At 54.4% G+C, this 13,584-nt stretch overlaps 2 protein-coding genes and 1 long non-coding RNA gene across 3 annotated transcripts; 2 read left to right on the top strand and 1 right to left on the bottom strand.

Moving 5' to 3' along the window:
- The first annotated feature begins 20 nt into the window (after positions 1–20).
- Positions 21–2,941, top strand: HOXC9 (homeobox C9). The gene is made up of 2 exons (XM_004006282.6): positions 21–645; positions 2,371–2,941. Exons 1-2 carry the CDS (start codon positions 108–110, stop codon positions 2,613–2,615), a joined length of 783 nt encoding a protein of 260 aa, XP_004006331.1. The 5' UTR covers positions 21–107; the 3' UTR covers positions 2,616–2,941.
- Positions 2,593–6,630, bottom strand: LOC132659619 (uncharacterized). The gene is made up of 2 exons (XR_009600224.1): positions 6,454–6,630; positions 2,593–3,616 (listed from the first exon to the last, which is right to left on the bottom strand). It is a non-coding gene; the product is annotated as an uncharacterized LOC132659619 (long non-coding RNA).
- Positions 5,670–12,675, top strand: HOXC8 (homeobox C8). Its single transcript, XM_027967236.3, has 2 exons — positions 5,670–9,604; positions 10,984–12,675. The coding sequence occupies exons 1-2, from the start codon at positions 9,169–9,171 to the stop codon at positions 11,274–11,276; spliced, it is 729 nt and encodes a 242-aa protein (XP_027823037.1). The 5' UTR covers positions 5,670–9,168; the 3' UTR covers positions 11,277–12,675.
- The last annotated feature ends 909 nt before the right edge of the window (positions 12,676–13,584 follow it).

The following is a 13,584-nucleotide window of genomic DNA, read 5'->3' as shown; positions in this document are numbered from 1 at the left end:
GGGGAAAAGGCTGGAAAAATAATTACCTGCCTTGATTGTTCTGTGAGCAGATAAAAAGTACATATACAGTTCATACAATAATCTTATGTATGTAAAACCCTGTTACGATGTCGGCGACGGGGCCCATCAGTAACTATTACGTGGACTCGCTCATCTCTCACGACAATGAAGACCTCCTAGCGTCCAGGTTTCCGGCCACAGGGGCTCACCCCGCCGCCGCCAGACCCAGCGGTTTGGTGCCGGACTGTAGCGATTTTCCGTCCTGTAGCTTCGCGCCCAAGCCGGCAGTGTTCAGCACGTCGTGGGCGCCCGTGCCCTCGCAGTCGTCCGTGGTCTACCACCCGTACGGCCCCCAGCCCCACCTCGGCGCCGACACGCGCTACATGCGGACTTGGCTCGAGCCGCTGTCCGGCGCCGTCTCCTTCCCCAGCTTCCCGGCCGGGGGCCGTCACTACGCCCTCAAGCCGGACGCCTACCCCGGGCGCCGCGCCGACTGCGGCCCGGGCGACGGCCGCAGCTACCCGGACTACATGTACGGCTCGCCCGGGGAGCTGCGCGACCGCGCCCCGCAGACCCTGCCCTCGCCCGAGGCGGACGCCCTCGCCGGCAGCAAGCACAAAGAGGAGAAGGCCGACCTGGACCCCAGTAAGTTGGGAGCAATTTTCCTTTACAACCCGCGCGGGAGGGGAGGGGAGGCCAGGCGGGGGGAGCGGATTACAGCCCCTTGGAGCGGTGCAGGGAGCGCGGGAGAGGGGTGAGGGCGAGGACTCAATAAAAGCGAATTACCTTGGGGAGCTTTCAGGGGCAGGAAGGTCTGAGAAGGGAGCCCAGGGAGCCAGGTTGGGAGAAGGCTGAGGGGGGCTCCTCTCCCAGGAGCTGGCTTTCCTGAGACCCACGCTCCCACACCCCCAGCCCAGGGTTTTTGGCTCAGTCACTACTTTCGGAAATGCGGGCAGGGGCAGGGGATAGGGTGGGGGCGAGGTTCATTTTATGGTTTGGGATGAGATGGGGGAGAGATGAGGAGGACACTGGGGATAGAGAGGAAATAACCCCAAGGAGAAAAGTCACCCCTACCTCCCAGGCAGTGTGGGGGTCCTCACCCCACTAGAGATTCATAAAACAGAAGGTCCATGGGCTTCTCCCCCAGGAACCCTGGATGAGAGGTCTGAGGGCTTTCTCAGCCTGGGAACTTGGAGGAATCAGAACTTGCAGAGTTGAGGGAGAGAAGAGGGGTCCCAGTCTCCTTAAACTTGAGAGCCCTCTTCTAAGGCTCTGCAGGAGACAGGGATGGGAATGGGGGTCAGGGAGAAGGAGTGGGGAGAAGCATCTCCCCAGATTAGAGAATTGCACACACACACACACACACACACACACACACACACACACACACACTCCAATCAGGGAAAGGGGAGCCTTCTGAGTATTGCAGAGAAAGGCAAGGGTAGGTTTTTTTGGGGGGAGGGGGACAGGTGAGAGCTGCAGGGCCAGAAAGAAGATAGAAGGGGAAACAGCAGGAGGAGGGGGTGCAGCCCCTGGGTGTGAGGAAATGTCTGGGGGAGACCCAGGAGGGGGCTGCAGGAAAGGATTTCCTGCAGCCCCATCAGGGGCCAGGGCCTAATTATACCCCTCTGAAGGCTTCCCTCCTTGCCCTCAGCTACTCCCATAAACCTGAAATTGGAGGCTTGGCTCCTGCAGAGCCTGTCCTGGGGCTGGCAGGAGGAGGGGGCACTGGAAGCCAAAGAGGGAAGCTAAGATATAGGGGAGCCTGTCCCCAAGGCCAGCAGCTCCCTGGGGAGAGGAGAAAGGCTTTTCCCATCCCAGCATCACCCTGAGAATTCGCCTCAGCAGGGTTGAATTCCGAGAGCGGAGATGGGGCGCTGGAGAGGGTAGTGAGGGGCTTGGGGACTCTCAGGGTCAGGAAATAGAACTGCTGAAATTTCAGGACTTGGTCGTGGGCTGGGAGGATGGGAGGGGGCAGAGGAGGAGGGAAGTGGGGAGGAGAGAGACCTCGCTATAAAAATAAAAAACAAGAGAGAGAAGCGTTTATGGGCCTATGAAACGGTTGGGAATTTGGACTTTTTATGAGGATATTCTCGAATTACTACTCTTGAAGCTGAGGAGGACCAGACTGTAGAGGCTTTGATAGCTTCGATTTCCTATAGTTTTAGGTGCTGGAAACTGAGGAGGGGAAAGATAGGGAGGGGGGAGATTGCAAAAGCAGTAAGGGGGAGGAATTCCTAAAGCAAAATGTGTCCAAATTCAGGTTCAATTATTGGGTTTGGGGAGCCTGGCTGAGCCTGGGGATGGGGTGGCAGGGGTCCTGGGCTGGAAAGGGGCTCCACTGACCCCTGCCTGTGTTTGGCCCTCCAGGCAACCCCGTGGCCAACTGGATTCACGCCCGTTCCACGAGGAAGAAGCGCTGCCCGTACACCAAGTACCAGACGCTGGAACTGGAGAAGGAGTTTCTCTTCAATATGTATTTAACCAGGGACCGTCGGTACGAGGTGGCCCGGGTTCTCAACCTCACCGAGCGGCAGGTCAAAATCTGGTTTCAGAATCGGAGGATGAAGATGAAAAAGATGAATAAAGAGAAAACCGACAAGGAGCAATCCTAAACCCTGCCCCAGCCTGCTGCCTCGCACAGCCAAGGGAAAAACAAAACAAAACAAAAAACCCACAAAATACCCCAGCCCAGGCGGGAGACAGCACTGAAAGAAAAAAGGAAAGAGCAAGATAGAGAAAAGCCAATCGGTTTAAAAAGGAAAAAAAAAAAAAAAAAGGGAAGGGGAAAAGGAAAACTCTTGCTATTTGGGAGGGTTCAGTGTTGAGAAATTGGTGTTTTAGAGTTAGTTCTACCCAGCGAGGAGGAGGAGGAGGCGGGGAGAGAAACCGCGTTCTCTTCTCCCAGCGCAACTGAAATAAATGACACACACAAATGTGATTTTTTTTTTTCTCCTTTCTTCAGAGAAGCCAGTACTTGAATCGCTATATTTCTATTTTTTTTCATGTATTGTATTTGGTCCGGGCCATCGTTCCCCAGGCCTGGGGTGCTCTGTGTGCAGATTTTGTACAAACACACACACGCGCACACACACAACATACACAAGTATGCTTCCCAGCCCAGGAGCTAAAAGGCGAGGGCCGGGGACCATGCCGCAGGCTGGGTCCAGCGGCACAGGCCGGCGCCTCTGGAGTGTACATAGCAGTCTCCTCTCATCCTCAGAGTCGGTCCTGTAACGTGCTTCTGTTTGTTATGGTAGAACAGCTCTGTGTTAATATATCGAAGTCATTTAAAAAACCAGAAACCCAACTGCATCCAGTTCTCATTATTTCTCTTCCTTGTCGCTCCCAGGCTTCTGACGTGGAGGAGACAAGTGCTTAGATCCTTTAGGGGAGGTGGGAGCCAGGCAAGGGTCTCCCCCTGCTTCGGAAGGGCAAGTGCCCGCCACTCCTCCCCCAGGCAGGGTGTGATGGGGCTGAGAGGCTCCAGGGGGGTGGTGGAGGCTGCTGAGGCCCGGGTGCCGCCTGTGCCTTCCTTGGCTGGCTGCCTGTGAGTCTCCTGGTAGCTCGATGGAGTCCCTGGGGGTGGGGGTACGGCATGAATGGTTTTCCTTGGCTGTAATTAATTGTAATAATTTATGAGTACATGAGATCGGAGGGAAGAGATAGGTAAAGATGAAGGTTGCGTGCTGGGTGCAGGCCGGGGCTGGATTCCTGCCTGGCTGCATCGGTGCTTTGAGGGGTGTCTTGGTGGGGGGGAGGCTGCTAAGGAGGGTGTGCGGTGAAGAGTGAAGAGGGAGGCCCTGCAGGCCTCAGGGAACTGGACAGGCACTGGACACTGAGAGTGAAAGAAGATGCAGAGAGAGAGCAGGGGGAGAGAATAGAGAGGGAAGAAAGAAAAGGGAGGAAAGGAGGGAGAGAGAAGAAAGATGGCAACACCAATGCAATCAAGATTTGATTTCGTTTCTATTTCTCAGTGTATTCTCAGTTCCTCTCTCCATCTCCTAGTTCTCTCTTTTCTATTCAACCTCTCTATCTCTCTGGTGCCTGATTTGAATGTTGATCTGGGGGTGACAGTGGTTATGCTGAGCAACCGCAGCATTTCTAGGAGATCCCGAGGCTAGGGCCAAAGGAACCTGGTCAGGGATTAGCCAGAAGTGGGGTGTTCTCTGGTGGCTGTAGGACCTCAGGGGCGAAGATTTGGGGATATGTGTGTGTAACAACAGCCCGGTGGGGATGGTCGATTGCCTAGCACCCCGAGAGCCTTCCCCAGAACCAGCAGTTTTCATCTGTTAATCAGAAGCAGACTCAAGCTGCCGGGTATGCTTCAGCCCAGCGCCCCCTTTCTCGGAAATCCCCCAATCTGGAAACTATTAAACTCAGACTGCTTGAAATATAGCCCTTTAATATCTCAGGCTGCCTATTTTGGCGAGAGTGCAGGGTGTTGCTCTGAATACTTGGGGAATACCACAGTAAAGGAAAATAATTGGGGACCCCAATTCCTAAGCAGCTTCCCCCATGGCCATCACCTTCCAGGATTGGTGAGGCACTTGTAGGGACCAGCCCCTTCCCATCATTTGAATCTCCTACCCACTCCTATTAAATAGCCCAGTTTCAGGGGCTGGAGGAAGGTGGGAAGAGGTGAATGTTTTGTTTTTGATAATATTTTGAGGGAGACAATCTAAAGTCGCGGTTTGGTTTTCCCAGTCGCTGAAGCACCCCTCCTCTTTCCCGCTTAAGAACAGACTTCCCAATTCCAGAAGCGATTGTTTTCTTGGTCCTTTTGAAAGGTGCTTTGCATGTAGTTTTCTGGCTACCTCGCTCCTCCTCTGGGACCCTGGCCTCAGTTGCGCCCCGCGCGGAGGACAAGGCACCCACCCATCTCCCTCGGTCCTGACCGCGGGGACTCAAGCTTCTCTCCCTGCCCGAGCTCGGCGGTGTTTCCGGGCCTCCACCCCGCCCCTGCTCCAAGGCCCTGTCGCCTCCTCTCGTCCGACCGTCAGCGCGGCCTGCTTCCTGCGGCCCGCCTGAGCCGGTCTGGCTCCGGGCAGGAAGGAGGGCCCTAACCAGAGCGTGGGATCCAGAGTAGGCCCACGCGGTCCAGCCCACGGTTCAGTACCAGCTCAACCTCCAGCCTGCAGGTCAGGATTGGATTCGATTTTTATTTATTGTCATTTGTGAACTCAAACCACAACAACATGACACACATCTAGGGAAAGAAACGAAAGCTAGGGACGAAAGAGGGGCTTGCAAACGCCCCCCTGCCCTAATCCTCCCCTCCCACCTCTCCTCTGCTCCTTTGTCAGAATCACAAAACCCTAAAGGTTGTTCCACTTGGGAAGGCAGAGGGTAGGTACATTTCCGAGGCCCCGAAATGCCACTTTTATGGCGCTGTTTGTCTCCCTGCGCTGGATTCTGAATGGGGCCGAACAAAACAGCAGCGCGGAGCTGGCTAGACGTCTGGGCTTAATTGTTTTATGGTTTAAATAAGGTGGACACTCTTTCCTTTGAAATCGGATTATAGGAATGTTTTGTCTATGGCCCACGGAGAACAGGACCTCACTGGATGGGAGGGAGAAGTGGAGAGAGAGCGCGCGTGAGAGAGGGCTGGGCCACAAACCAGGGGGCAAAGAGCCGGGAGAAGTCAGAGTCCCACCCCAAAGTCCTGCAGGCGGCGGCGGAATAGGCGGTACGGAGCAGGAGGCAGGGTAAGAGGAGCGAGGAGTTTAGGGTGCGCGCCACGGGCAGGCGGTCGCGGGAGCTTCGGTGCGTGTGTCTGCGTGCGCGGTGTTCCGAGGCCAGAAATGCGCCTGGTTGTGGGGATAATCGCGGCAGTTCCTTTTGCACAGTGTCTCAATGCGGGAAGGGAGGGTGACAAAAAGAGAAAATAGTACAAAACCTTGGGCAAGGTTTAGTTCGACGATTTAGAAAACAAAAGAACAGCGCTCCTGGGAAGGGGGGAGTCCCTTCCGGGGACCCCTCTCTTGCTCATTCATTTGGAAACTCCTTCCTCCCATCCCCGACCTTTGGGTCAAGCCTGGGGACCTGCTTGCTCTTAGCTGCTGGCTTTTTCTCGGCCGAACTGCATTGGAGCAAGTGGACGCGAGGTGGCGCTGTTGCTCAATGTTAGAGGCGGCGGCGGTGCCCCCAGCCGGCCTGGCCGCACTGACATTTGAGGCCTGGCCCCGAGGAGCAGCGACTAAAAGGTTGGGTGCCCCGGCCCAGCCCGGCCCCTCTGGCTCTGAGCAAATCAATCCTCTCACCTGCGAGGTGTAAATAAATCGCGAGTGGCGGCAGGAGATGGGTCCTCGCTCTCCCAGCAGACTCGGGAGGCTCAGAAGGGCGGGCGTTGAAAATAATCGCTTTGCGCAGGAGATAAGCACGAAGCAGGCAGCGCGTAATTAACACGAAAAGGCAGAATGACCCGGACAAACGAACATAAATCCACGATACCTAGGAGGGCGGTGCAGGCCTCGGGGCGAGGGACGGAGACGCCCCAGCAAGGATGGCTGCTTGCGGTTCCTTTATTTCCAGGCTCCAGGAGCATAATCAACCAGAAACATGTAAAAAACAAACAATCAAATGAACTAAAGAGAGAAAAGGCGAGGGACCCTTGAAAGGGGAAATCAAGTCCAGTCGGGGCTTTGGGGACTGGTGGGCTCTCAAAGCAGGCGATGCATGAAGCACACTCTGGACAGTTGCATTCCAAGACACAAAGGCCCGGAAGGATAGCTCTGTGGCAGGATTTTCACTGGCCCATAAAATGTTGAGATATCCCCCCACCCCCTAAAAGATAAGGCGCAGGCCCCAGAGCGGATATGGCCTGCTCAGCCTCTGCTTTCCAGGAGGGAAAGGGAAAGTATTTATGACAGTCCCCAGTGACCTAGAAGCTGAGAGTCCAGAGTCTGTCAGTTTAGAACCTACAGAGCAGGCCCAGAGAAGGCAGAGGCTGAACCAAGGCTGCAGCGTGCTCTGGTAGTGGAGGAAATCTCTGTCATGTTCCCCACTGCCCTGGACCCTGCAGCCCTGGCATGGCCCTCTGACCCTCCCCTCCTGTGGCTCCAGGGTCAGAGTTATGGGTGTGATGTCACAGAGTTGGAGCAGTCTCCACCTCACTCAAATGGGGGTGGATTCCTCCAAATTCAGGGTATCCTGATCTCTTGCTGGGGCCCCAGTGGTTCTCCTTTGGGAATGTGGCTGAGAGTGACTATTTCCCCAGCAACTATTTAGATACAGAAGGGGGAGACTCATTCTCTCTGCATCGTCCTCCCCTGCACTTTTATTTCTTCCTTCATCCCTAGAGCTGGGCTCCGGATGGATAGCGAAGAAAAAGATCTGATTTTCTAACTGCCTCCTTCCTCATCCAACCCTGAAACTCCAAAATGTGGAAGGAAGATAGGTAGCATTTTTCTTTTTTACGATGCAAAGAGCGAAAGATGCATGTGTGCTTATCAGGTCTTATTTTCATATATGTCTGGGTGTGCACAAGTGTGCACAGCGTCTGTGAAGTGTCAGAGGTGCTTTCTGATAGTTGAGTGGGTGTGCGTTTGATGTTGTTTGTGGTGGAAGAGAGCATATACAATATGTGTGGATCCTGAGTATGGCCCCGTATTGCTCTTACATACTGTGGAGGGGGAGGACCAGAAAAATCATTCTTCTTCTTCATTCACCTGCACAGAGCACACGTGTCCACAGCTCTCTTTCTCCCTTTTCTCTCTGTCTGTGTTCAGCCCATGTAACTGTACATGTTTATGGCCTGAGAAGGGTGCTGATGGGATAAGGGTCTTTTATCCATTAGCATTAACTTGAATTTACCCAGTCTTGGGGATGGGGGAAACCCCCCAGAGAAGAGTGGGTAAATATTTAAAGAGTGTCTGTTGACAGTTCCCATCCACATCCTGGCCTGGGCAGCCTGCCTGGGGGAGTTGGGGCGGGGGCGCGGATGCAGTGAAGCCAGGAGGCCCCTCCAGGCCAAACTGGCATTTCCTATGGGGTTAGGGTATGTGGGGACAAGTAAGAGGCCTGCTTTAGACTCCTCCAACCCAGATACAAGGGGTCTCCTAAGAAGCAACCTCCTGGATCAGCCCAGCCAGAAGCCAGAGAACCACAGCTGCCCTCTCCTCTGTTCCCACCAGCGGCTTTGCTCTCAGAGCCTCCAGCAAGCTCGTGGCCATTGCCTGGGCTTCCTGCCTGAGGCATGAGCTGGTGTCTGAAGGGGCAGTGCAGCCCTGACTGGGTATGTGGAGTGTCCTTGCCTCTGGCCCTCTCTACTACCCACAGCCAGCTGACAAGGCATCTTAAGAATCTAGGGAGGACAGGGCAGCTGGATAGGGGCAAGAGGGTTCTGATGGCTGAAGTGTCTGGGGATAAGATGTGCTTTTCCTTCTAAAGTCCCCAGACTTAAGGACCCCCTGGGGAACCCACCTTTGGTTGTTAGGGGACCGCTCTCTCTGGTTGGCATTCAGCCCCCTCGGGGGTCTTATACCTGTTGAGGTAACCTGAGTTGACCTGCCGGCTCAGGTACCTCTCTCTCTGAGAGGAAGGAAACGAGAAGGGAGGAGAGGCACCTTCAAATCTGAACGCGCACCTTGGAAAAGCTGGCCCCAGCCATTAGCTGGGGCTGGCTCACCACCACCCCCCACATACCACACCCCCATCCCTCCCCCTTCCTCCCCTCCCCTTCTTCCAGGTCCCCCCAGCCCTGAACCCCTCTATCCCCCGCCCGCCATCCCTCCCTTCCTTCTCTCTCTCTCTCTCTCTCCCTCTCTCTCTCCCTCTCTCTCTCTCCCTCTCGCCTGTCTTCATGTCGTGGATTGATGAACGCGAATCGCGTGTAAGCGCCGCCACCGCCGGGAGTCTGAGGAATTCGCCTGGGCTGTTAAAGGAAAGAGCTAAGTGCGAGAGCGCGAGCTCTACCTACCGACAGTGAAGAGAGCCGCCGCCGCCGCCGCCGCCCGCTTGCCCGCCGCCGCCCGCGCCCAGCCCGGGAGCTGCGCCGCCCCGCCGGCCGCCGGCACCCAGGCGCCCCCCACCTGCCCAGCCCGGCCCGCCGCCCCGGGGAGCCGGCCGGCCTGGGGATCGCTCCCGGGGGGAGGGCAGTTTCGGGGGTCCCGGGCGGGGGAGTCGGGAGCCAGAGGGGAGGGGGCGGCGGGTTTTCATGTGCCCAGCATGAGCTCCTACTTCGTCAACCCCCTGTTCTCCAAGTACAAAGGCGGCGAGTCCCTGGAGCCGGCCTATTACGACTGCCGCTTCCCGCAGAGCGTGGGCCGGAGCCATGCGCTGGTGTACGGGCCCGGCGGCTCGGCGCCCGGCTTCCAGCACGCCTCGCACCACGTCCAAGACTTCTTCCACCACGGCACCTCGGGCATCTCCAACTCGGGCTACCAGCAGAACCCGTGCTCGCTGAGCTGCCACGGAGACGCCTCCAAATTCTATGGCTACGAGGCGCTCCCCAGACAGTCCCTTTATGGGGCTCAGCAAGAGGCGAGCGTGGTGCAATATCCCGACTGTAAATCCTCCGCCAACACTAACAGTAGCGAAGGACAAGGCCACTTAAATCAAAACTCGTCTCCCAGCCTCATGTTTCCATGGATGAGACCCCACGGTGAGAAGCCTTTTCTCTTTCCCCCTTGGTCTCCCGCGCTCCGGGGTCTTCCCCCCCTCCCTCGCCTCCTTTTTGTCTGCCCTCGCTTTCCCTCTTGGCTTGGGGCTGTCTCGGGCCCCACCCCCGGGCCTGAGTGGGTTTCTGGAGGTTGGGAGGTTCAGCTGGGGGTGGGGCACCGGGTTTGTCTGGGAGATTTGGGGGATTGGGGTAAAAGTGGGGGGAAAGGTGGTATCTGGGTGCAAAGGGTTAAAAAAAACGGTTTCTCCACCTCTTGTCAGTCAGTCAGTCTCTCTCTTTCCTCTTTCTCTGTTTCTCTCACCGTCTCTAGTCAAAGTTGGGGAGGTGGCTGGGAAGGAGCAGGGGACCCTGAGGTTATCAGCCTTTGGAACAAGCCAGTTTCTCCATAAGGCAGAGAGCCCCAGTCCAGGACAGTGGCCAGGCTGTCTTGGGATGAAGACCCCTGCTTCCCTCCCCTGGCTGGGTCAGGGGGTGGCAGGACCCCAAGGACAGGTGATCTACTTCTCTGGGGTACCCACCACCTCCTCTCAGAGAATTAGCCTTAGGGCCACTACCCCAACTTTGCTCTACTTCCCTCAGTTGGACAGAAGAGAAGGAGTCAGAAAGGAAGGGGAAAAAAAAAAAAGAGTACTGAAAAGGAGGGAGGCCATGTAGGTTAGAGGGCTCTGAGGTCCAGAAGACCCTCGCCAAGCTGCCCCCCATCAAAGGCTTCTGGGGTCTTCCTGAGACCCTCAGGGCAGCTCAGGTCATGAGCCCCTCCAAAGGTGGCCCCTCATCGCCCAATTTCGAAGTAAAAGGGGAAGCTAGAAAGCGACAAGTTCCAGCAAGGATGGCCCGTGATTTATTTGCTGATCTCCAGTTAGCAATCAGGCCAAGCAGTGATACATTCCAGGAGATCAATTATTTTTCCTTCTTGCAAGGCATAAGGCAGAGAGATCTGAAGAGGGGCAGTGAGCAGAGCCCCACTTCTTCACCCCCAGCCCTTTTGCCTTCCTTTTGGAAAAAGGCTCTGTCCCCAGCCCTGCTCACCCAATGCCCCTCTGCACTTGTAAACAAAGCTGCAAGGGCCAGTTTCCTGGAACTGCAGGCCTGGGGGCACTCTGCAGTGCTCCCTTGGCCTCTTCCAGCCCCCGCTTTCCAGACAGATCCTAGTCCCTGCCCCCACCCCTACCCTACCTCCCAAGGTGAAGCTAAACCAAAACAAACCCCCCAAACTTTCCTGCCCTTGCCTGCTCAGCCTTTTCTGCAGGAGGGAGGGGAACTGGGGAAACCAGAGGGGGGGATTTCAGGGGAGGAAGAGTGACAGGGGAAAGCCAAGCCCCTACCCAAACATAACCAGACTGGGCTTCTGTTCTGTCCAGCTCCGGGGCGGCGCAGCGGAAGGCAAACTTACAGCCGGTATCAGACCTTGGAACTAGAAAAGGAGTTTCTCTTTAATCCTTATTTGACACGAAAGCGTCGGATTGAAGTCTCTCATGCCCTGGGACTGACTGAGAGACAAGTGAAGATCTGGTTCCAGAACCGAAGGATGAAGTGGAAAAAGGAGAACAACAAGGATAAACTGCCCGGAGCCCGAGATGAGGAGAAGGTGGAGGAAGAAGGAAACGAGGAAGAGGAGAAAGAAGAGGAGGAAAAGGAAGAAAACAAGGACTGAGCAAAAAAGAGACATCCCCCCCTCCTTTAGCAACTCCCTTGAAGTTTCATTTTATGGTAGCAGATAAATTGAGAAGTTTACGACTGTCATTTGCTTTTATAGAGAATAGAATGACACTCACAACTCTAACTACCTGTCAGATACTTGCAGCTCTGGTTTTATTACCTTTGGACTTCCCCCCATCTTTATTTGTTTGGGGGCTGGAGGGGGGAGACTGAGACACAGCGAAAAGTTCCGAGTCTCTGTCTCAGTCGTTGCCCCAACACACACACTTCTCCCTACCCCCACCCTTCCTAGTCTTGCCTGGATTTTAAGGTCTGAGACCTGGCCCCCTTTCCCCTTCTCCCGGCCCCTTCTTGCCACACTGCCACCTCCCTGCTTCTCTGGTATTTATTTTAGAGGGGAGCCCCCTCAAAATGCGGAAGAAGACTCGTGGCTTTGTTTTCATGCTAGGATTAGTGTCTTAGATTGACTTTTTTTCCCCAAAGGACAGAAAAAGTGAAGGAAGGAAGGAAAAGAAAGGGAAGATGTTCAAAGACATTTTAAAAATGATAGCAAGGAATATCCCCTCTCCCTCCCTGGGGGGTCCCCACTTAGACCCCCTTGACTTTCTCTACGAACCTGATGGAAACCTGAAGGAGACGAGGTCTCCCCCTCCCCCCTCCCTTTTCACGGGGTAGAAAGGCGCCTGCCTGCAGTTGCCGCTCAGATCCTACCTAGCCATCCCATGGTCACTCGGGCCCATGCCTTCCTCCCCTTCAGCTGTCTAATTCCTGTTGTTGGGCCCAGCTTCCTCTGAGCTGCACTGGTATAAGCGCTCAGAAATCGCCATAATCATGAAAATAATAATACTGATAATAATCATAGTAAATCTTTAACATACTACCTAAAGGGAACCTGCAATAATCTTGAAAAAATAAAAAAGAGAAATTTAAAAAAAAATCCTAGTACAGGAGAAAAAAAGAGAAAAAATTTAAAATAAAAAAAAAGAAAGAAACCTCCAACGTATTTTATCACTACCTATAGGAAGAAATCCTGCTTTGAGAGTATTTGTAATGCGGTTTTGTTGTTGTTTGTTGCTGCTTATTTCACTAAGAAAAACCCAACAACTGAGACTGCCTAGCCCGCCGGTCCTGTGCGCTTTTATTGTGCTTCTAACCCCAGTAGAGTAGAACTAAATTGCACTGAATGTATAGTTAACTGTCTTGAATTCTCTGTTTATGCAATGTGCTCGAAAGAAAAACAAGGTTAAAAATATATCTATAATAATAATTTTTGGTCATTCGTCTTTATGTCCAGCTATGAATGTAGATTTTGTGTCCCGGCAGCAGCTCTGTTTCTGGTCGAAGTACTTTGTATTGTATACGTGAGTCATAATAAAAAAAATGGAGAAAAAATATTTGAAGCTGTAATGACTGGCTCGATTTTTCCCCATCGTACCCCGTTTTCTACCCCTCCCCTCCTTACCCTTTTTCAATATTCTAGTAAAGGTTTCCTCCACTGATCTGACTTGGGGTTGGGGAGCACCCACATGGAGAGGAGTGGAGGAGCTGAGAGGGCTGGCTGGGCTGGGAGGGCAGGTGAAAGTGGGGAGGTGAACAGGAGGAGAAGAGCAGAATGCCCTTGGGAGAACATTGGCTCCAAACAAAGTGGGTTGGTAGATGCCAGTGTCCCAGTAGGAAGAAAGCATCTTCTCCACTCATCCATCTTCCTCTTGGCTCTGGGCTGAGCCCAGATCAAAAATCTGCTCCCCCTCCCATGCCCCTCCAGCAACTAGGCCTTTTTCAGCTAGGGGCTGGGGCTAAGGATGAGGCAGTGTGACTCCTTCTGATCTCTCATGGTCAACCCTTAGTACTCAGCACCCAGCACTAGAAAGCAAACAGGGTGGGAAGGATGTGAGGCTCAAGGCAGTCTGGAGGACTTGGTTTCAAGAAGCCTGAGAGTGGGGGACAAGGGAGCTCAAGCCTAGGGGAGAGGAGAGAAGGGAACGGTGGAGGGACTGGTAAGGCAAGCAGCCTGAGTCCACTGTCTGAAACTCAAATTCAGCCAGCACAGAGCCATCACTGTCACCCAGCCCGCCTGCACTTACTCCAGCCTCTGTTCTGGCTGTTTCAAGCCCTCTCAGCTTCACCTTGGCAATTGGGCAGCCTGCCCTGCCCTTATAATTCAGGTCATTGGCTCGGGTGTGGGTGGGCCCGTTGAGTGGACAGTCCCTCACTCCAGCCACAGCCGGGTAAGGACAGTCTTCACTGGACTCCCCATTCCCCAAAATAAAGGGTTGAACGCTGAGGGACTCAGGGGGCAAGAA

The sequence above is a fragment of the Ovis aries genome, chromosome 3, assembly GCF_016772045.2.
Source record: "Ovis aries strain OAR_USU_Benz2616 breed Rambouillet chromosome 3, ARS-UI_Ramb_v3.0, whole genome shotgun sequence".
NCBI lineage: Eukaryota > Metazoa > Chordata > Mammalia > Artiodactyla > Bovidae > Ovis > Ovis aries.
Note: the sequence above shows the minus strand (reverse complement) of the source record. Positions and strands in the feature narration are given on the sequence as shown.

What these genes read in the sequence shown, in the direction of transcription:
- HOXC9 (XM_004006282.6), top strand. Translation starts at nt 108, where the DNA reads ATGTCGGCGACGGGGCCCATCAGTAACTATTACGTGGACTCGCTCATC. An exon ending in GAAGGCCGACCTGGACCCCA is followed by an intron (nt 646 to 2,370) that starts GTAAGTTGGGAG and finishes TTGGCCCTCCAG; the next exon opens with GCAACCCCGTGGCCAACTGG.
- HOXC8 (XM_027967236.3), top strand. Translation starts at nt 9,169, where the DNA reads ATGAGCTCCTACTTCGTCAACCCCCTGTTCTCCAAGTACAAAGGCGGC. An exon ending in TCCATGGATGAGACCCCACG is followed by an intron (nt 9,605 to 10,983) that starts GTGAGAAGCCTT and finishes TGTTCTGTCCAG; the next exon opens with CTCCGGGGCGGCGCAGCGGA.